The sequence below is a fragment of the Suricata suricatta genome, chromosome 1 (assembly GCF_006229205.1).
Source record: "Suricata suricatta isolate VVHF042 chromosome 1, meerkat_22Aug2017_6uvM2_HiC, whole genome shotgun sequence".
NCBI lineage: Eukaryota > Metazoa > Chordata > Mammalia > Carnivora > Herpestidae > Suricata > Suricata suricatta.
In genome coordinates this window covers 128,193,412-128,215,276 of record NC_043700.1, presented here as the reverse complement: position 1 = coordinate 128,215,276, position 21,865 = coordinate 128,193,412, and the positions used below count along the sequence as shown (strand labels likewise).

Below are 21,865 nucleotides of genomic sequence, written 5' to 3'. Positions count from 1 at the left end.
TAACTTTAAAGATTAGCCACTGGAGAAGATTTCCAACAGTTTGGTGCTGTTGCACGTTTTTATTTCTGAGGTGCTTTGATTTTCCTTAGCTGTGATTAACAGCCATAGTGTAGAGGCAGTGAGCCATGTTCCCAGTGATCCCATTTGATTTTTCGTCAGCTATGCTGTTAGCACCTCAGTAAGGACCTGGCTCTGTCACTTATCCTCTGCCTTGTGAAGAAGGCTCAGTTCATCTTTCTGGCTGGTCTCTCTCAGTTAACGATAGCACAGTGGTTCTTTCCCCATTCTCCAGAGCCCAGCAAACAAGCCTTTCCTAGACTCTGCTCTCTCCTCAAGCCATCTCCTCCATCACCTCCTTTACCAAGTTCTTTTAAAAATGTTTACACTTAATGACCTTCACATACTCCTGTCCATTTGTAAGACTTTTTACACCAATCTCATTTCAAAAAAATTTGAGGCCCTACAATAAAATACTAATAATGCACATAGTAAGGAAAGGTTAAGATAATGCAAAGTACACATGAAAAGACCATGTTGTTTTGCCTTAGATTTGGTTCTGTTTATAGTCAGTGGAGAGAAAGAAAGAAAGGAATTGAGTTATATAGTTCTCATTTGGGGGAAGAAAGAAACAAACTGATTCCTCATAGAAAAATAGACCTTTTACTAGAACTGATTACCTTTAACCAAACTTTTCATGTTGGGGCTTTAGATAGGGTTCACTCCGTTCAGATATTGGGCAGTCTTCAATAATATTCCTGACAAATATGTTGGTTGGCTGTTCTGATGTTACTAGATGAAGGCAGTTTGGAGGAACTGAGACAATTGTGCAGATACAAAATCTGTTTGTTAAGAATGATACAAGAGTAGCTTGTGTTCCCGGAGGAACACATAGACTTGCCTGTCCTTTAAAAAAATCTTCCATAAATCCGCCCCCCGCCCCAGAGGAGTCCAGCAGCATACAGCATCAGGCTGAGCTGTAGGGATCCTGGCAAGCAAGGTATATTTTTAAAAAGTTTCTAAAGCTGCTGCAGCATCAAAGCAAGTGATTCAGTATTTAAGACTTCTGTAACCAGATAAGTTTTTGGCTTAGGAAGCCTTCAGAGAGGCTGTTATGGTTGTAGAAGAATATTACTGTTTGATTTTGAACATAGATTTCTAGTGAATTTACCAGGTTGAATTAGTTGTATAATATACCCTTGTGTAGTTAAGCAAATTCATCTCTAAATCAATTTGATAGATCAATTTAATTTGAGAAGTTATCTTTAAAATAATCAGCAGGCACTTTTGAACTTGAGTCAACTCCTACTTGATGACAACAATACTGAATTATCCTAGGAAATGGTGTCTGTCACTCTCTGTGGCAGAAATGTTATCAGATTTGTCAAGATACCTATCAACACTTTGGCTTTGGGTTTTATGAACATCATTAGGACAAGAGATCTATAAAGAGATCATGTAGATTAGCCTGTCACCTGTTTCGGTCTGCAAAAACTTCTCTCTGATATTTGGCTTCTGTCCCCACCCATCCACTGAAAGGGTCATCACAGAGATCAACAGTGATCTCCTGATGACCAAATCCCCATATACAAGTCCTTATTGTACGGGGCAGTTAGAGCTGTCCACTCCCAAATCTTTTCCTCCTGCCCCTGCATCACTGATTTCCAAACTTTCCTCCAGATTTCTCTGCCTGAATACCCCATTGACTGAGAAACAACAGCTGGAGTCTGAAACAGTATCTATTATTAGAAGCACAACATGTTCTTTTCTTCATGGAGACAGACATAGATTGTGACCCATGGGAGAAGGACATGTGAATACTTGTGGAGCAAATACTGTATCTGGAGTGTTTTGCCATTTCAGAAAGTGGTCTGTTGAATGCATGGCATTTTAGAGAATATATGAAAATCTCATGTGCAGCAATGTCCGTGTTTTGTTACACTCATTCCGGTTTTTGTCAGTAGTAGGTCAATACAGACCATATGTAGTTGGAATGAATATAGCTCATCCTTATTGCAAGAACCACCCTATTGTGGGGGTTTATTTAAGCATAAAAGTCATGGGATGATGATTTCAATACAGAGCTCATAGTTCTTTGGGAAAGAAAAAATAAATTGAGGTTATATTCACAGTATATCAAATGTATGTCACAGTGTGTCTAAAATGTATTAGATATTACTAGAGAAAGTTATACTTTACAATATAAATCAGGGTCATGGAATGAAGGAAAAAGGTTTGCAAAGCATTCCATCAAGAAAAAAGTAAGGAGAGATGTATGAGGTATTGTGGGAATTCATTGAAAAGAGTTTGCATATGTGTTTGTGTGTTTTGTGAGTGTAGTAACTTTTTAATTTTATTTGGCCTTTTTTAGTTGTCTCCTAAAAAGACTTGGGAAGGATTCATTGGCGGTTTCTTTTCCACCGTCGTGTTTGGATTCATTGTGAGTTCTACTAAGATGTTTATTTTATTTATATTTTGAAAAATGATGACAATTTATCAATCTATTTTAAGCCTAAAAAATTGAACCACAAAATGCTAATAACCTATTTATTGAAACCCATTAAATAAAACCAATTCTGTATCCCAGTAGTTCTTCTTATGGCCTCGTATCAGAATTACCTGGGGAGAGGGGTGCCTGAGGAACTCCATTGGTTCAGTGTCCGACTCTTGATTTCAGCTCAGGTCATGATCTCAGGGTTTTGAGATCTGCCCTGCATCAGGCCTCCCTATTCTCCCCTATTGTATGTAGAGCCTGCTAAAGATTCTCTCGCTCCCCCTCTACTCACATCCTCCCTCTTAAATAAATAAATAAATAAATAGGGGCACCTGGGTGGCTTGGTTGGTTAAGCATCCAACTTCAGCTCGGGTCATAATCTTGCAGTTCATAAGTTCAAGCCATGTGTCGGGCTCTTTGCTGACAGCTCAGAGCCTTGATCCTGCTTCTGAATCTCTGTCTTCCTCTGTTCCTACCCCTACCTCTCTCACACTCTGGTTCTCTCTCTCTTTCTCAAAAATAAACATTAAAAAAACCTTTAAGTAAATGCATCCATACATACATCTTAAAAAAAAAAAAAGAATTCCCTGGGTTGCTTATATGAAATCTGTGTCCCAGCCCTATCCCAAGTCAGCAAACTCCCCAGTTAGACTTGATACTGGCTGCTGTGCTGTTGTGTTTGGTGGCTTCCAACAGCTGTCCTTCCTGCCTTATGGGGGATACAGGTGCTGGGACGAGTGGTGGCCTTGAGTAAAGCAGAGAATGCAAATGATGTTGAAAAACTCTGTCTCCTTAATGCACGCTGGCTAATTGATTTAGTGGGTGTTTATGGCTGTGAACCCTACTTGCAAGAGAAGTTTGTTAAAAATAATTGACATTTACTTTTAGCCATGCATAGTAGTTATTGGTAATGTTTTAAAAATTAGTGTACAATTATGGAATTTAGGTTTGTATTAAAAGGAGGTCTTGTGAGAATTAATAAAGCTACAGCAAAATGGCTGCATAGAATTATGTAAAAAAATGACTGTTAGAAAGTTTAACTTTTAAAGAGTCTAGGTAGTTCTAGAATATGTTCTATAGCGAGATATAGAATAACTGGTAACCATGTGGAGCTTTGAGAGGGAGCAAATATATAAATAAGTGGAAATGTCCCAGGTTCCTGGATGGGAATACCATCATAATTGCCCTATTTAATATATAAGTTTAGTTCATTCCCAGTGAACGTGGCAATAGAATTGAATAAAATTATTCTTATGTTTATGTGGTAGAATATTGATGAAATAATAATTGATAAAGAGGACAATGAAAAGAGATCCAGGCTTGTCCAATGTTTTTATGTCACAAAGCAGAGATAATTAGAATATTAAGTCAAATAATACTAAAAGAATGTGGTATTAGTATTATTAAAGACTAATTTAGAAATACTATAAGAATAGCCATATCATTAGAAGAAAATAAAGAGCTACCCTATAAGAATAGAATGCATAACCAAATAACAAGGAAGGAAACTATTTTTTTAATTTACATCCATGTTAGTTAGCATATAGTGCAACAGTGATTTCAGGAGTAGATTCCTTAATGCCCCTCACCCATCTAGCCCATCCCCCTCCACAACTCTTCCAGCAACCCTCTGTGTGTTCTCTGTATTTAAGAGTCTCTTGTATTTTGTTCCCGTCCCTGTTTTTATATTATTTTTGCTTCCTTATGTTCATCTGTTTTGTATCATAAAGTCCTCAGATGAGTGAAGTCATGTATTTGTCTTTCTCTAATTATCTTAGCATGATACCCTCTAGTTCCATCCACGTAGTTGCAAATGGCAAGATCTCATTCTTTTTGATTGCCGAGTAATACTCCATTGTATTATATATATATTTTTTGATAAGTGATTTTGAGTAAACTGGTTGTTTGGAAGCATGATCAGATTAAATCCATTCCTATTGTCATATTTGTACATTTGTTAACCATTCTTGAGCAATACAATGGGGCAAATGGCTGTAAAATAAGAGGGTAACTGTTGTCTAGTTATTTAAATTTATAATGAAATGCTTTGTTTTATGTATCTTCTCCTATGGCTGTGGACAGCTTGTTTTAAAAATTGTAGTGATATGGCTAGAGAAAGAATCCTTTAGTAATAGTTTCCTGGGTTGGTTAAAAACAGTGGTGTTTTTCACTTGTATTATTTGTAATTTTGAATCACCAGTTATTTATTAATTGTTGAAATTAATGTAACCTTTATGCAACAAACTTTAGTCCTGTACTCTTTCATTCCTTTATAATTGTTAGCCTCTGCTAACATTCATTATGTGTACTTTAAGAAAGTAAACCCTTGCTGTAATGCTTGTCTATACGTTCATACTCGTTTTCTTTTCCTCTCTTTCCCCTTCCTTTTTTTTGTTGTGGTCATACAAAGATTATAATCTCACTGATTTCCAAAACCTTTTTGTTTCCTCCTCCCTCCCTTCCTTCCTTCTTTTAAAAGTTTTTTTTTTCTAGAGAGCACGAGAGCTGGGGAGAGGGGCGGAAGAAAAGAGAGAATCTGAAGCAGGGCTCCAGGCTCAGCACAGAGCCCAGTGTGGGGTTCTGGCCCGGTGACCTGAGTCTGATGCTCAGCCGAGCTACTCAGGCACTCGCGAAACCATTTGTTTTCTAACGGCTTTTCAGAGTCTTTATTGGGTCATTTATGACCATCCAACTTTGAAGATACTTAGCAAAATGTGAATGTACAGAAGTGTTGACATTCTGTGTCTGGTCTTTCTGACATATTATGATAGATAAGAAGTATTATAGATAGATTTTTTTTCATTCAATGTTTCATGGAGTCTTGTTATTCAGGCCGCCTACATGTTATCCAAATACCAGTACTTCGTCTGCCCAGTGGAGTACCGAAGTGATGTAAACTCCTTCGTTACAGAATGTGAGCCCTCAGAACTTTTCCAGCTTCAGAGTTATTCACTTCCTCCCTTTCTAAAGGCAGTGTTGAGACAGGTAAGATAAACATAGTTAAGGATCCTGCATCCCAAAGTTTAAGGTTCATTTAAAAATAGGACTAGACTTTTTACAAGAAATCAATTTTTACATAATTTTAAATTCTATGATACAGAAGTGGTATCACTGTCTACTTAGCATCAATAATATTTCCTGTCCCCTTGCGACTTCCTATTCTCGAACATAAGATGAATATTACGATCACAAACCAGTTGTCTGTTAGGAATTTACTTGATAGTTTGAATGATTCCTGATGGCAATTTATCTTACATTTGTTTTGAAAACATTTTTCAGTATTTCTTAGATTTCTACAAAATCAAATGGGTTACAGAGAGCCTCACTTGTAACTGGTATGAATTGATTCAATTTAAAGGATAATTAAAATACAACAGCTCAAAGATCCCTTGACTTTTAGGGGACCTGTATTAGTACAGAAAGCTTCTGCTTCTGTGAAATCAGTTTCCCTTCCAAAAGCACACTGTAGCCATTTGCAGGCAATGCTGAGGTCTCACTGAAGGCTGTTGACAGGCTGTCCGGTAGAGCCCGGGTGGTCTGCGCCATCAGGACTGGCAGTTGGTTGGTTGAAGTGGGAGTCAAACAGCTGGGTGTGCAATGTGTAAGTGTGTATATCTGAAATATTTTTAACTAAAATCCATAATTTTTTATGAGCAGCTTAACCAACAAATTATTTCGCTCCTTGAGTGCACAATGCATGGATTCCAAAAACTGTTTTCAATGTCTAAGCCATCTGTTATCTGCTGCAAAACTTTTTGACATGACCAGTCTTTGCTTAGGGGCAAGGCCTTTCCTTTGAGAACAGATCCAGAGATTGGTGTTGTGAAGGATCTTTCTTAAACCACACATATTTTTGCACTGTCTACAACTTGTAGTTTCAGTTTATTTAAAGTGGAGCAAGAACTAAGCATTGGCAAAATAATTAGATTGCAGAATTCTTCTCAATTTTTGTTCTCTCTTCCCTGAATCTTTTATAACTGTATTGCTGATGCTCAATTTGGTGATCTTTTTGAAACCAACTTAAAGGCAAAGACCAAATTTCCCCATATTTTTTCATAAAAAATAAAATGAAATACAGTACAAAATTAAAATATATAATTACAAAGTTCTACTGGTAGGAAACAAATTCAGAAATCAACTCAGCTGATTCTTAGTAAGCCTACAGCTCAAGTGTTGTAGAAATTTCTAGATGAACTAGAGTATCCTATCAACTGCAAGATTTTAGTGTGCCAAGTGCTGCCAGCGTGCTTACAGGGAATGGAGAGTGTTGGGTGAGTAGAGGATGGTGATAAGAGCTTACAACGATTTTTCTCCCATGATCCTGAAAGTTTGTGAAGCTAACAAAAATGTGGCAAATGGTTTTTGACTTAGTATTTTTTCGTAGCCCTTAGTTTAGGTGGCATGCTCAAATACAATTTTAATGCGGTTAAACTCTTTCCCCCTTCTTCTCCTTAGGAAACAGTGAGCTTGTATCCTTTCCAGATACACAGCATTGCTCTTTCAACGTTTGCGTCATTGATTGGCCCTTTTGGAGGCTTCTTTGCCAGTGGATTCAAAAGAGCTTTCAAAATCAAGGTGTGTGTTTAGAATCTTTATTACATTATTAGAGAATATAATTAGAGAACATAATAAAGTTGTAATTTGGTTTTTCCTTGGTCTCTCATATTTGGTCCCTGGGCAAAAACTTTTACATCCTAATTGTTTCAGTCTCACAGAAATGCTTCCTGGCTAATTTCGATGTATTCTCTCTCATTAAGTTTTGTTCAGGACATGTTAATACATTTTATTTAAAATTTTTTTAAGTTTACTTATTTATTTTGAGAGAGAGAGTGAGCATGAGCAAGGGAATGGCAGAGACAGAAGAGAAGAGAGAGAACCCAAAGCGGGCCCTGTACTGTCAGCATGGAGCCTGATGTGGGGTTTGAAATCACAAACCAAGAGATCATGACCTGAGCCAAAACCAAGAGTTGGATGCTTAGCCGACTGAGCCAACCAGGTGCCCCATGTTAATACATTTTAAAGTGTCATGTCCACCTAATTTATAGAATGGCATGTGTCACTTAATATTGGGACTTCCAGTGCCCATCCAGGAATCCAGCTATGAATTGTCTGAGGTTTAGTATTGTGCTATAGTCTCCCTTAAAGACACAAGCAGGAGAGCCTTTGCATATCACCATTCATTCTACTAGCTGTGGGCTCAGTAAACTCCTTATATATAGGGAGAAATCATACATTTATTAATCATATTGCAGCTATTCAACTCTAAATTCTGCCACTGTAGTGCAGAAGCCCTGTGAGCAATATGTCAATGAATGGACATGACTGGATTTTAATAAGACTTTATTTACAACAACAGGCAGTGGGCTAGACTTGACCTGTGGGACATAGTTTGCTGATCCCTGTTCCAGATACATAAAGTTATCCTTACATTTTGTTTAATTTAGGTTCTCATAAAGTGACATATATTTGCCCTATTATCTCAGCTGTCCTCACATGCCTCCACTAAGATTGGATGTTGTGCTACTAGGAGACAGAGAGTGGCTCTTGGGGGAGGGGTGACCAGGGCCAGCCTCTCTGGAGGAGGTAGCATGTGAGCAGATGTCTGACAGGAGGAGGAGGATGAGTCCTGTAGAGAAATCTAAGGAAGACAGTTCCAGTAAGTGCAAAGGAGAGGAGGAGCTTAGACTGAAAGGGAGCAAGAACAGTGCGGCTGTGGTAGAGCATAGGCGATCAGACTGCAGAAGCTGATGAGGCCAGATCCCCCAGGGAAAGCCAGGGAAATTAAAAAAAAAACCTAACTCAGTGAGCACTTGCAGTGGGGAAGATACCATGTCAGTTGGAAAGTAGTATAAGATGTTGTCCCTGTTCTCAAGATGCTCACTGCCTGCTAGAGGAGAAAACACATGTGCCCAAGGAACCACAGCAACAGGCGAGCATGAAGAGTGTCCTGAAAGGCTGCAAACAGCTGAGTGGAGCAGACTTAATGTGGCTCTCGTGTGCATTGGTTAGTAGGGAAGAGAAGAAAGGAGATGTGTTGGCAAATAGTAACCAAAGAATTTTTCAGTAACTTTTAAATAGAGAAAAATTACATTTAGAATGATATTTTCTATAGCAGTCTCTAATTCAGGGTTTCTTGTGAATGATGATACTATTTTGCATGTCCGAAATGAAGGTGTAATAGCTGTTGGGTTTAGACGTTTTCAGGCTGCCTGGGTGGACTACACGGGCACTCCATCATTTCCATCTTCTCAGCACTCAGATGTGTCTTTACAGAGTCCGTTGGCGAGATGTGCTCACCATTCCCTCAGTTTGGCCATTTAATGGACTAATGTGTCCCACGTGATCTATTTTGATTTTATTTTTACCCTAAAACGTAAGGAAAAGAATATGTATTACAACAGCAAAATATTTATTTCAGAGTAAAAACTGTTAGACTGAACATGAATTAAAACCAGGTATAAATCTGTCAACACTAAAATAGCTCCTCAAATAACTTCTGGTTAAACAGAAAATGAGACTAGAACAATATTAGGTTAATACTAGATGATAGTGCTTTTGATTTAGAAAAAGCCTTATTAACTAAAAAAGTTAGTGCTAGATTTAATATTAAATTAGTGTTGTATGTTGCTGGTCAATTCAGTAATCATTCTAACATGGGCACACATTTGAAAGATGGGATTTTAATTTGTTAGACGTGTTCTAGTAAGTTTGCATTTAGGGGGGAAATCCTGTAGTGAAGTATTTTCCTGAGAACCCATGGTCCCAGAGAGACATTTCCAGCTAGGAATTTTATAGCAGGTGATCTTTTGAAAATTTACTCATATGTTTGTTTCTGAAGGACTTTGCAAACACCATTCCTGGACATGGCGGAATAATGGACAGATTTGATTGTCAGTATTTGATGGCAACTTTTGTGCATGTGTACATCACAAGCTTTATAAGGTACTTTTTGATTTTTAAACAGTGTTTTTTATTAGATAATTTGAGTTCTCCTTTTCATAGACATTAGTTTGAGTTACTTTTTTTATTGGTGGTAACATAATTATCAAAAGGAAATGATGGCCCATGGAGCTGTCACATACTATAACCCTGGAAGTATGGTTAAATTATATTATTTTACATATATTTGAACAACTTAATAGTGGAAGTCATGGTCTTTCATAGGACCAAGGTAAGATCTAATTAAAGTGGTTAATACTGGGCTGGAATATTAGAAAATTTAAATTAAAAAAATTTTTTTTAATGTTTTTTATTTATTTTGGAGAGACAGAGACGGCGCTAGCAGGGGAGGGTCAGAGAGAATGGGAGACACAGAATCCGAAGCAGGCTCCAGGCTCTGAGCTGTCAGCACAGAGCCTGATGGAGGGCTCAAACCTACGAACTATAAGATCATGACCTGAGCTGAAGTCGGATGCTCAACCGACTGAGCCACCCAGGTGCCTTGGAATATTAGAAAATTTCTCATTTTCTGTGGTACAAGGATAGTGAATACTAATTAAAAAGGAGGAGAACATAATTCATCCAGTCCCCCAGTTATTGCTTGAGTGTCTCTGATGTGTTGGGGAGTCTTCTAGGATATATCACAGAGAACAAAAGGAAGTTCCTTCCCTCAGAGCTTATATTCTTACTGGGGAGTTGAAGGGAAAAGGTGCAGAAGTGAAAACAAATAAGCATAGCTTTTCTGGTGGTTCTAAGTGTGAGGGAGAAAAACAGAGCAGGCCAGGGATTATGGTTGTATGCGGGCTGGAGAGGTAGGTCAGTGGGAGGGCATTGCTATTTTATAAAGGGTGGCTTATTCTTGTTAAACCTTAAGGTTTTGGATCTGCCCTAAAATGCCAGTTTGGGGTATGAAAGCCAACTTCAGCAACCACAAATTAACTTTATTTTCCATGGTTCTACTAAGTGTCTGACCACAGAACACATGTATTTCTTTCACAGAGTATCTGGAGTGAAACTCTTATTTGTAGATCCATAGATACATATTTTAAATATATGCTCAGAGCAGTGTAGGAGTTTTTGTATTAATTTCTATTTTTCTTGCGCAGTCTTGTTAGGAGTTTATTACATCGATCTTCCAAATTCTGGCTTTGTGAACTTCCTATTTCATTGATATCCACTCACATCTTTCATTCCTTTATCTTTCTTTAGATTGAATTTGCTGTTGCTTTTTGAACTTTATGAGATAAACTTACAGAATTTCATTCGTCTTGCCTAATATATTCATCTAAGACTCTAAATTCCCTCTCAAGTACTGCCTTAATCAGTTACAAATACTTCCTGATTTCCAGTGTAATAATCTTCTTTGACATGTGGATTATTTAGAAAGGTATCGATCACTTTCCAGACAAATGGAGATTTCTCAATCTCCTTCCATTATTGACTTTTGCTTTAATTCCACTGTGGTCAGAAAACATACTCTTGAATTCAGTTTCAGTTTTTAATATTTGCGGAGACTTGTTTTTGGCCGCAGCGAACTACCTCTCTGGGGATGTGTTCATGTGCACAGGGAACAAGCGTGCGTTCTGTGGTCCGGGGACAGGGGTTGTTCTTGCCAGTTAGGTGAAGTTTAGCTCCATCTTCTGAACTGATTTTTTGGGTTGGTTTGTTTATTTTGTCCATCTTTTCATTCTATGAGGAAGAGAGCTTTGTCAGAATCTCCCACTGTGATTGTAAATTTACCTATTCCTGTCCTGCCAGTTTTTGCTTTATGTATTTCGAGGTTGTCTTAGGTATATACACACTTAAGGCTGTCCTGTGTCCCTATTGAGTTGCTCCTAAGGTCATTATATAACATCCATCTTGATATACTACTTGCTTAAAGCCTATTTTGTTGGATCCTAGAAGAGCTACATCAGCCTTTGTTTGGTTAGTGTTTATATAGGATTTCTTTGTCTAGCCTTTCGTTTTTAGTATTCCTTTCTCCCTATATTTAAAGTGTGTTCTCTTCTAACAAGCATATAGCTTGATTTTTCTTATAACCAGGATGACAAACTTTGTGCTTTTAATTGGAATATTTAATCCATTGATATGATTTCTTTATTGATGTCTTTGACTATTAGTAGTTAATGCTCAAATCCTTAGAACTCTATTTTCAGATAGTAGCAGCTTTTAGGGCATTAACTCAAACTTTTTTTTAACCTGCTATTCTCTCAGTAGAGAAGAGTCATGCTGTCTACCATTTGAAGGCAAATATTTAGATTATTAGAAATACAGGGCAAGTGCCAGGATGCATCTAGCTGGGAGCACCTGCTGACATAATTTTGCATTTAGCTGAACTTGCTAGAATATACCCTTCCTTTTCTCTGTGGGTCCCTACTCTGGGTTTGTTATGAAGTTGCTGAATCTTGAAGAGAAGTAAGACAAGCTGTGCCCTGACTTGAGAGGACAGTGGCTGTGAGAGACAGATGGCCACACTCTTGGCAAACGAGCAGAGCCACGTGCAGGAAGGTAACCCCTGGGATGGCTGATCTGTGCCATCGTGCAGTTTTTTTAATCAGAGATTTTTGTTACATTATCCCTGCATAGCAGACATTTCTTTGTTGCTGGCTTTTCTATTTCCTATAATTCCATTTGAACTGACAGTCCTTACTGTAAATCATAAATTTAGTTGCCCATGTAAATGTATTTCTCAGAATTCAGTGCCATTCTCCATAGATCATTTATGTCTTGCTTTTTCCCATTGGATTTTACTAATCTGTCTTTACAAAAAGGAAACCATACTCTGCTTTTCTGATTCAAATGGACTGTAGAAATTGCAAAGAACAATACATATACATTAAATTCTGAATTAGGTTCATTCTGAATTGGACAAAATGGCACTCAGGAAGATCCTACAGGTGTAAATGGTCTGGGAAGTTACAATCTCCTGACTGCAAAAGTGTCCCAGCAGGGAAAGGGTAGGAGTCCTGTTTAGGACCTTTTCTGACTGAGAGTGCAACACCGAAGGGGGGAAGAGACGGGATGGAGTGGGGATGCTGGGGAGCGGACCCAAAGGTTGCTGAGGTCGCTGCTTGAGGAGAGGCCCTGTGCTGCCCTTGAGATGAGCTCAGGAGGTGCCGTGGTGTCACTCCAGTGCCAGCCAGGCTCGTTTCCTTAACCCTGGGACTCCTGGGGCTGGGGGTGATGGGGAAAGGCTGTCTGCCTCCTTTCAACTAGAATAGACCCACTTTTGTTTCTGTGTTGGGGTTAACCCAAGACTTTTTTTAGACAAAGGCTGTGCCATCTACTGCAGATCCTGGGTCAGTACCCTTTGTGCTATGTCTCTTGAACGTTTGTAATTCCACAGGGGCATTTCTTGAAGTTGAATTTTTTTTTAAATTTTTAATGTTTGTTTATTTTTGAGAAAGAGAGACACACACACACACAGAATCTGAAGCAGGCTCCAGGCTCTGAGCGGTCAGCACAAAGCTCAGTGTGGGGCTTGAACTCATGAACCATGAGATCATGACCTGAGCTGAAATCTGACCCTTAGCCAATTGAGCCACCCAGGTGCACCTGAAGCTAAAAATGTAAAGTCTGTTTTCAAGTCCTCTTTTGACTTATCTTCATCCACCAGGAATTTTGATAGTTTTTGTGTCTAATCAGCTGTCTTCACCTTTCAATCAGGTTGCCCTTTTGAGAAGTTTTATAGAACCTAGATTTGCATCCGCTAAACTGCCTAGTGTGGTTCCTGAGTTTTGGTGTTGGTGCAGTCTTCCTAAATCTAGACTGTGTGCCTCTCAGTGCAGAATGCTTCTGGGGTTTTTTTCCTCCCTTTGACACTGTCATTCTGCGCTTAAGTGCATGATTTATTTTCAGTTGGAGGTATATGCTTCCTTGAGCTCTCTTAAAATAGCCTGAACTTGCTTTGTCCTCAGGGGTCCAAATCCTAGCAAAGTGCTACAGCAGCTGCTGGTGCTTCAGCCGGAACAGCAATTAAATATTTACAAAACCCTCAAGACTCATCTCATTGAGAAAGGAATCCTGCAACCCACCTTGAAGGTATAGTTGGGTCCAGAACGGGAAGGACTGACAATAAGGAATTCTGCAGAGAAGCACTGACAGATGAAATTTTGTAATTGTACAGACAACTGGTTGAAATTGCAATAGATGGAGGTTTTACAGACATGAATCTTTCTTCTCTGAAATTACTGTGAATATTTAACAAACACTTGAGCTAAGTTATGAAATCAGTAGCAAATTATCAGCAAAAGATCCTGTACTTTTTTCTAAAGTGTATTTTCTGATGTTAACTTCCTTCCCCTGACTTGGCCTAGGTTTCGTAACGTAAAAGACTTTGTGTTTCAAGGAGTCAGACAGAAAAAGAGTAAATGAAGGCTGTCTTAAGATTGCATCTGGCACTGTGCCCTTTGCACAACTATTTACTTTTGTAGTTGGAGCTGCTCTTAATTTTATCAAAATGTTTTATGTAAGGCACAATAGGAAGTTAGTTCTCCTGCACTTCCTCCTCCTAGTCTGAAGTTGCTTCTGAGGGGCTATGTTGGATCCAAAAAAAAGCTTGTCTGCTTTTCAAAGAAGTAATCATTTGCCAGGGAAAAACATTCCACTTTTAGGTAGGTTCAAAAAGAGCAGACCTCAAACTCTACTCCTGATAAAATTGTTTGGAAAAACATGACCTTGCAAAAAATTCTCAAGAAAAACAAAGGAGAATTCTGCTACGAAGAACATCGCGTCCGCAGCCTCCACAGCCGGGAGAAGCTCAGGAGGCGGCGTGAGATGGTGGGGCGCGACACGGGCTACCTCTTGGTCATTCTCTGCTTTTCCTCATTGCCCTGTGAACTGGTTTCCTTCAGTTCTGCAGCCTCAAGCACATATGATCAGTATAGAGGGTGGCAAGTAGGGGTGGAGGCTGAAGCAGAGAGGGGGTGCTCAGCCGGGCGAGAGTAGCCCTTCCCCAGGTGAGGGTCGGCTGCCGCGCCCTGGGGGCCTCCCTGCTGGTGCCTGTGAAGCCGGCGGACACTCACCTGGGAAGGAAGAGATCTGCCTGGAGACCCAACCCAGACGAGCTCCGCGGGAACCGCTAATCTTTGTTCCGTTCTCTTTCACATCATGTCATAAAATCTGAGGACAACAGCTGATTATTTTTTTCTTCCAAGAATGAAAATCAAGCCGAAGTGATTCTCCTCTTCAGAACAAAAAGCACATGAATGCCAAACCTTTTGCTGTTGGACTGGACACTGTAACCAGAGAAGAAATGTATTGTCATCAGTGAATGTAAATAACCCACTGTTGCTGTGTGCCCCCTGTACTCCTATTTATTGTATTGAACAGTTGGCATTAAACCTTCAGAAGTTGCCTAGTGTTCCTTGGCTAACTGTTCAGAGAGGAGAAATAGATATATTTTAAAGAATGTTTTGCTAATGAAAAGAGTAAATATTTTTGTTTAAATCAGAAATAAATTTCAATTATTTTGTATTTCTGTTCTACTACTCTACCCGAGATAGGAAATAATATATCTGCTTGGGATCCCTGGATGTAAATCTGTAACTACTAGCTTCATCATGTGCACCACACGATTATAGTAGATGGAGTTAAACACGTACCAAGAGTCTGATTTTTTTGGTTTGGCGCGTGTGCGGCCGGTTCGTCGGCCCCGGAGGTGCTCAGTCAGCGTCAGTTCATACTGTCCTGCCAGAACCTAGCAACGGGCACTGGGAATGTTGTTACAGGAGGGAATGATTCCTTTCAAAGTCAGGCTACCTACAAGTTCATGTTCAGCACCTCTCCTTTGTAGTTGCCTCATTAAAAGCTCCAAATGTTGATCCTAAAAGCATTTAGATTAGCAAAGTTTAAAAAATAAAATGAAAACACTGTAACAGGAACTTACGTTGAAAACTTGGTGGTTTGCACAATTAAGAACTGCTTGGAGACAGTTCCTTCCACGTTTTTCTGTAAAGCAATGGGTGAGGCGCTACAGTACAGAATTATAAGAGCATTACTGAATACATGTATTGTAAAATCAATATTATAAACAAAATATGAAGCTAGAAATATTTGGGGTCACAGTATAGCTTTCCTCAAATATGATTTTAGAGGTGGGTGTACATTATTCTATATGTAAAAAAGTAAATTATTTAACAGAGCTCTAAAGATTGACCTTTTTAGTGTACTTTTATAGCATGTATATTAAATAGAATATATTTTAGCAAAAGATTGCCATAAAACCCTGACTTTGATCATTTTTATACTTGCACCATGAAGAGGGCTTAAATTCCAGTGTAGGAATGTGGTAATAGAAAAAGACGACTAGGGACTTCCTTCACAGTAATGGCTAATTGTTCCAAATTTGCTATCTTTGGAGGTACTCTAATTGTATTAACTGCTTGACTTTTTAACCTGTGGGATGCAAATGTTTCCTCAGTGCTTTTCCCATTGTCCTGGTGGTGCATATACATTTACTGTCTGTGAATAAAAATACCACACCCTTATCCCCCCTCCCCCTTGATACTTTGGTTTGAACAAAGACAGTATCACCTTGTTCAGTGAAAAAGAAAAAAGTAGAAATACTGTATATGGGTAGGAGATAGCTTACGATTTGTGTCAATGAGTTCTCTGAATCTTTTACTGAAACTGAGATAGGAAAATAAAATTGAAACAAATCACATTTTAACTTGGTTGTGCCATTTTCTCATCAGAGAAGAATCATTCGTTCATTCAGCCCACATTTACAAAGTGACAGCAGATGTGTAAGCGTCGCATACTGTGTCTGTTCCATCACCAACATCGACAGTGACACCTTCAGGGTGGGGTCCGTGGCTCTGTGACGGTGGAGCATGTGTGTTTGTGGAGAGATGATGTCCTCTTTATAGAGGACTGAAGTTTTATATTTGCCACAGTTACACATTTAGTTTTGTGAATCTCTGATCCAGCCCCCACTAGAGCTTTAAGCTATACGGACCCTGAATAGTGTCCGTTTTGAGCAGCCATCGTGTTTCCTGTGTCTGGCTCCCATGCCAGCACTCTCGAAGCCCTCAACCCTCTGAACAGTGAATGAGTGTGGAGTCTCAGACCCAACTGTGTGCATTCCTACTGGCCTTCCTTGGAGAGCCCCTCCTCGCCTGCCCCAGTTTTCATTTTGCATGACTTTAAAATGGATGTCATTATTCCTAGTTCCTACGGTTAAGGAGTAAGTAAACACTATGAATATACCATGATTTTGTCCAGCATAGAGGAGCTGATTAGGAATCCTTAGTTTCCTTTCTTCCTATCTGCTCATCCATTGCCCATATCCAGTGCAAAGTGACAGTTTGGTAGAACTGACCAAAAAGGTAACTGCATTTTGCCACTTACAATTAAGGTGGTGTTTACATTAAGTGTTCCTTGAATGGCAGACAGCCCATCTGTTCAATTCAGCAAACCTAGAATGTTTCCCAGACATCCAGCACTGCGCTTGTTCTGGCCCCAAGAACAAGAACTGGAGTTCTCTAGTCACAGAGACAGAGGTAAGCTGTGTGAGGTGAATGCAGGTTGGGGCTATGACAAACGTATAAGCCAGAGGGAGGAAATAGGAGACCACCATTCTGACCTCCAGAGAGGATCTGTCTGCCTTATAAACTGTCCACAGCCAGCTCGTGCCACCTGTTCCAGAAACTTTACGAAGTTTAAATGTCAAGCCTTAACGAGGGGCTCCATTTGGGATGCTGTATGTTGTGTCTGCCAAAAAAAAAAAGGCAGGTCTAGACAACTGAACCAGAATCATACCTGTCCTACCTTAATCCCATGGTCTTCCTCTTCTTGTGCAAAGGGGAGGAACATTCTTGAATCATTAGATAACATCGAGACTCATTTAGTAAGTGTGGATGAATGGAATGGTATTTGATAATGGCAAAGTGGGTTTCTACACAGAGCTGAGAAACTACAGCTTGGTTCTCCAATTGTGTACAAAGGACATGTGGTTGTAAAGCACTAGCCTTGTTGGTCACATGAGAAAATCAGGGAGGGAAGGTCCACCCAACAGTGGCCTCTTAGAGGATGAAATCTCAAACTGTTTTCTGTCAAACTTACAGCACAGCAGTACGGTTTGGGGCCTGAGCTCTCCCCCTTCTTTCCACTGTGCATCCTGCTGGAGTTTGATGGGTCCAGGCGGTTTTCTGTTCAAACGTGCAATGTCAACCTTCAGACATGACCTAAAGAATGATAAGTTTGGAGAAAGTTTTTCAGTAATCTCAAGTATATTTTGATCAAAGTATATTTTGATTTTGATTTGAATTTTAATCTCAAAAACTTGTGAGGAAAAGGAACCCAAAGGCTTTAGCTAGTATAGGTAAGACACAAAATTAAATTGTCAGCAATTCTATTTGTTTTTTCTTTCTTCAACAGCTTTATCAAGAGTTTATGTACCATAGCATTCTACAAACATTACCACATCCAGTTTGAGACTATTTCCATCATGCCACGGAGTTCCCTGGTGCCCGTGTGCAGCTAATCCCCACTCCAACGCCCAGTCTTTGGCAACCACTACTCTGCTTTCTGCCTCTATAAATTTGATTTCTCTGGACAAGTCATCTAAGTGGAATCATACAGTAGGTAGTGTTTTGAATCTGGCATAATATCTTTGCGTGTATCAGTACTTCATTCCTTTTTATGAATACCGTATTTTGCTGACCTACTTCCCAGTGGCATTTGGGTTTTTTCCAATTTTGGGTTATGAAAAATGCTGCTATGAATATTTGTGGACATGTCTTTGTGTGGTTATGCCTTCATTTCTCTCAGATTTCTAAAGATGGAATTGCAGGGTCATATGATGTTTAACTTTTAAAGAAATGCCCAAGCTGTCTAAAGGGCTGTACACTCTTACATTCCTGCAAGCAGTGTACAAGGGCTCCAGTTTCTCTACAGCCTCACCAAAGCTCAGCACCATCAATCTTTTTAATGATAGCCATTCTTGCTGGGATATAGAGGATCTTGTGGTGATTTCAGTTGCATTTCCCTAATGGCTAATGGTGCTGATCATCTTTTCATGTGCTTATTTGCCAGTTGTAGATTTGTAGATCTTCCCTAATGAAATGTCCATTCATATCTTTGCCCATTTTTACATGGGTTTTCTTCTTCTTGAGTTGTAAGAGATAGTATATATCCTGGATAACAAACCCCTTATCAAATTTGTGACTTGTAATTATTCTCTCCCTGGCTGTAGTTGTCTTTTGGGTTTCTTTCTGCCTTTTCTTTCTCTTTTTTCCTTTCTTTTCCTTTCATTTCTCTTTATCCTTCCTTCCTTTCTTCTTCCCTTACTCCATCCCTTCCTTTCCTCCTTCTTTTCTTTCTTTTTTCATTCTTAAGATTTTTTTAATTTTAAAATTCAAAGCAGAGGAGCCAAGATGGCAGAGATGAAGGGAGCTCTGTAAACTTCATCTGCCCTATCTATCGAAGTGAGAAGGACATTACCCTCATCTGCAAGAGCGGAAGGAGAAAATACAGACTTCAGAAAGAAGACAACCTCAAAGATGCCTGAGGCTACCCAAAGAAACAAGCCAAAGTGTGCATGATGGCGAGTCCCAAATATCGCCAAGTAGGGAAATCAAATATTCAAAGGCACAACAAGAGAAATTCAGAGACACCATTAACAGTATATTTCCTGAAACGACAGGCCCTGGACAGTCAATAAGCCTCCTTCAAGAGAGCAATATTAACAGGTGCACAGTGCACAACGAGCTTTTTAAAGCTGACAAGAGACAGAAAACTAGCAAAAATGACAAAACGAAGGAACTCTCCCCTGAAGAACCTCCAGGAAGAAGTCACAGCCACAGAACTGCTCAAGCAGATCTAGACAACATGCCTGATCAAGAATTTAAAAAACTTGTCATAAAATTAATCACTGAGTTGAAAAGGCATCAAAGAAGCAACTGTACAATGACTAGGAACTTTGAAAATAGGTGTGATGAGTTAAAAAAGGCTATAAATGAGGTGAATAACAAAATGGAGGCAGCCACCTCAAGGATTCATGAGGCAGAGAGAAGAATAGGTGAATTAGAAGAGATAGTTATAGCAAAAGAGGAAGCTGAAAAAAAGAGAAATTGATCCAGGAGCAGGAAAGGAGAATTCGAGACCTGAGTGATAGAATCAAATGGAACAACATCCGTATCATAGGAATTCCTGAAGAGGAAGACAGAGAGAAAGGTCATGAAAGGATACCAGACCACATTATAATTGAGAATTTCCCAAATATCGGAAAAGAAATAGACATTCAAATTCAAGAGGCACAAAGAACCCCCTTAAGACGTAATATGAATCGGCCTTCAGCATGACATATCATAGTGAAACTGGCAAAATATAAAGATAGAGAATTCTGAAAGCAGCTAGGGAGAAAAGGGCCCTCACGTACAAAGGGAAACCTATCAGAGTGGTTACAGACCTATCTAATGAAACTTGGCAGGCCAGGAAGGAATGGCAGGAAATCTTCAATGTGATGAACAGAAAAAACATACAGCCAAGAATCCTTTATCCAGCAAGCCTGTCATTCAAAATAGAAGGAGAAATAAAGGTGTTCCCAAATAAACAAAAATTGAGAGAATTCATGACCACCAAACCAGCCCTCCAAGAAATCCTAAGAGGGACTCTATGAGGGAAATATTGCAAAGAGTGCCAGAGACACCACTATAAACATGTGGGAGAACACAATGACTCTAAACCCACATTTCTCAATAATAACACTGAATGTAAATGGACTGAATACTCCAACCAAACAACACAGGGTAGCAGAATGGATAAAAAAAACAAAACCCATCTATTTGCTGTCTACAAGAGACTCATTTTCGACCTGAAGATACATTCACGTTGAAAGTAAAGGGATGGTGGAGTGCCTGGGTGGCTCAGTCGGTTAAGCCTCCGACTTCGGCTCAGGTCAGATCTTGCATTCGTGGGTTGGAGCCCCGCGTCACGCTCTGTGCTGACAGCTAGCTCAGAGCCTGGAGCCTGTTTCTGGTTCTGTGTCTCCTCCTCTCTCTGCCCCTCCCCCTCTCATGCTCTGTCTCTTCTCTATCAAAAAAAAGTTTTTTTTAAATTTAAGAAAAAGTAAAGGGATGGAGAAATATCTATCATGCGACTGGAAGCCAAAAGAAAGGTGGAATAGCCATACTTATATCAGACAAACTGGACTTTACAGTAAAGGCAGTAACAAGAGATAAAGAAGGACATTATATAATAATAACAAGGTATCTCCATCAGGAAGAGCTAACAATTATAAATATCTATCTGCCAAATTCAGGAGCACCCAAATACATAAAACAATCACAGACAAACAATCATATTGATAAGAATGTGGTAATTGCAGGGGACTTTAATACTCCATTGACAGCAATGGATAGATCAACCAGACAGAAAATCACTAAAGAGGCAAGGGACCTGAACAACGCATTAGAACAGATGGAACTGATAGATATATTTAGAACTCTGCATGCTGAAGTTAGGAAATTCACCTTCTTCTCAAGTGCACATGGCACATTCTCCAAGATAGATCACATACTGGGGCATAAAGCAGCCCTCCATAAGTATAAACAAATAGAGATCATACCATGCACACTTTCAGATCACAATGCTATGAAACTTGAAATGAACCACAGGAAAAAGTCTGGGGAAAACCTCCAAAAATGTGGACGTTAAAAACCACCCTACTAAAGAATGATTGGGCTAATCAGGCAATTAGAGAAGAAATTAAAAAATATATGGAAACCAATGAAAATGAAAATACAACAATCCAACATCTCTGGGATGCAGCAAAGGCAGTCCTAAGAGGAAAGTATATTTCAATCCAGGCCAATTTCAGCAAACTAGAAAAAGCACAAATTCAAAATCTAACAGAGCACCTACTGAAACTAGAATGGAAGCAGCAAGAGCACCCCAAACCCAGCAGAAGAAAAGAAATAATAAAGATCAGGGCAGAAATAAACAATATAGAATCCAAAAGAACAGTTGAGCAGATCAATGAAACCAAGAGTTGGTTCTTTGAAAAAATAAAATTGATAACCTCTAGCCAGGCTCCTCAGAAAGAAAAGAGAGAGCACCCAGATAGACAAAATCATGAATGAAAAAGGATCTATTACAACCAATCACTCAGAAATACAAGCAATCATCAGAGATTACTATGGAAAATTATATGCCAACAAACTGGACCACCTAGAAGAAATGGACAAATTCCTAAATGCACATGCACTGCCAAAATTCAAACAGGAAGAGATAGAAAGCATGAATAGACCGATAACCAGTGAAGAAATCAAATCCGTTATCAAAAATCTCCCAACAAATAAGAGCCCAGGGTCAGATGGCTTCCCAGGGGAATTCTATTGGACATTTAAAACAGAGCTAATACCCATTCTTCTCAAACTATTCCAAAAAATAGAAATAGAAGGAAAACTTCCAAACTCATTCTACAAAGCCAGC

General features: G+C 39.2%; 1 protein-coding gene and 1 long non-coding RNA gene across 7 annotated transcripts in view; one reads left to right on the top strand and one right to left on the bottom strand.

Moving 5' to 3' along the window:
* The window catches only part of CDS1 (CDP-diacylglycerol synthase 1), an 86,313-nt gene that overhangs the window by 51,204 nt on the left and 13,244 nt on the right, over positions 1-21,865 (top strand). The window contains exons 9-13 of the mRNA XM_029943760.1: positions 2,369-2,437; positions 5,324-5,476; positions 6,947-7,066; positions 9,330-9,433; positions 13,348-13,471. Of these exons, the coding sequence (XP_029799620.1) occupies positions 2,369-2,437; positions 5,324-5,476; positions 6,947-7,066; positions 9,330-9,433; positions 13,348-13,471 (570 nt within the window). The remainder of the gene's footprint in view (positions 1-2,368; positions 2,438-5,323; positions 5,477-6,946; positions 7,067-9,329; positions 9,434-13,347; positions 13,472-21,865) is intronic.
* Positions 1-21,865, bottom strand: part of LOC115295669 — a 53,346-nt gene that overhangs the window by 18,531 nt on the left and 12,950 nt on the right. For 3 of the 6 annotated variants that reach the window (XR_003910521.1, XR_003910515.1, XR_003910516.1), the window contains exons 6-9: positions 17,495-17,616; positions 15,318-15,379; positions 14,455-14,667; positions 8,537-8,857 (exon numbers count right to left, since the gene is read on the bottom strand). This is a non-coding gene — a long non-coding RNA (uncharacterized LOC115295669). Of the gene's footprint in view, positions 1-8,536; positions 8,858-10,969; positions 11,120-14,454; positions 14,668-15,317; positions 15,380-17,494; positions 17,617-21,865 lie in introns of those variants that run through there. The other 3 variants (XR_003910523.1, XR_003910524.1, XR_003910517.1) reach the window with 3 other exon arrangements.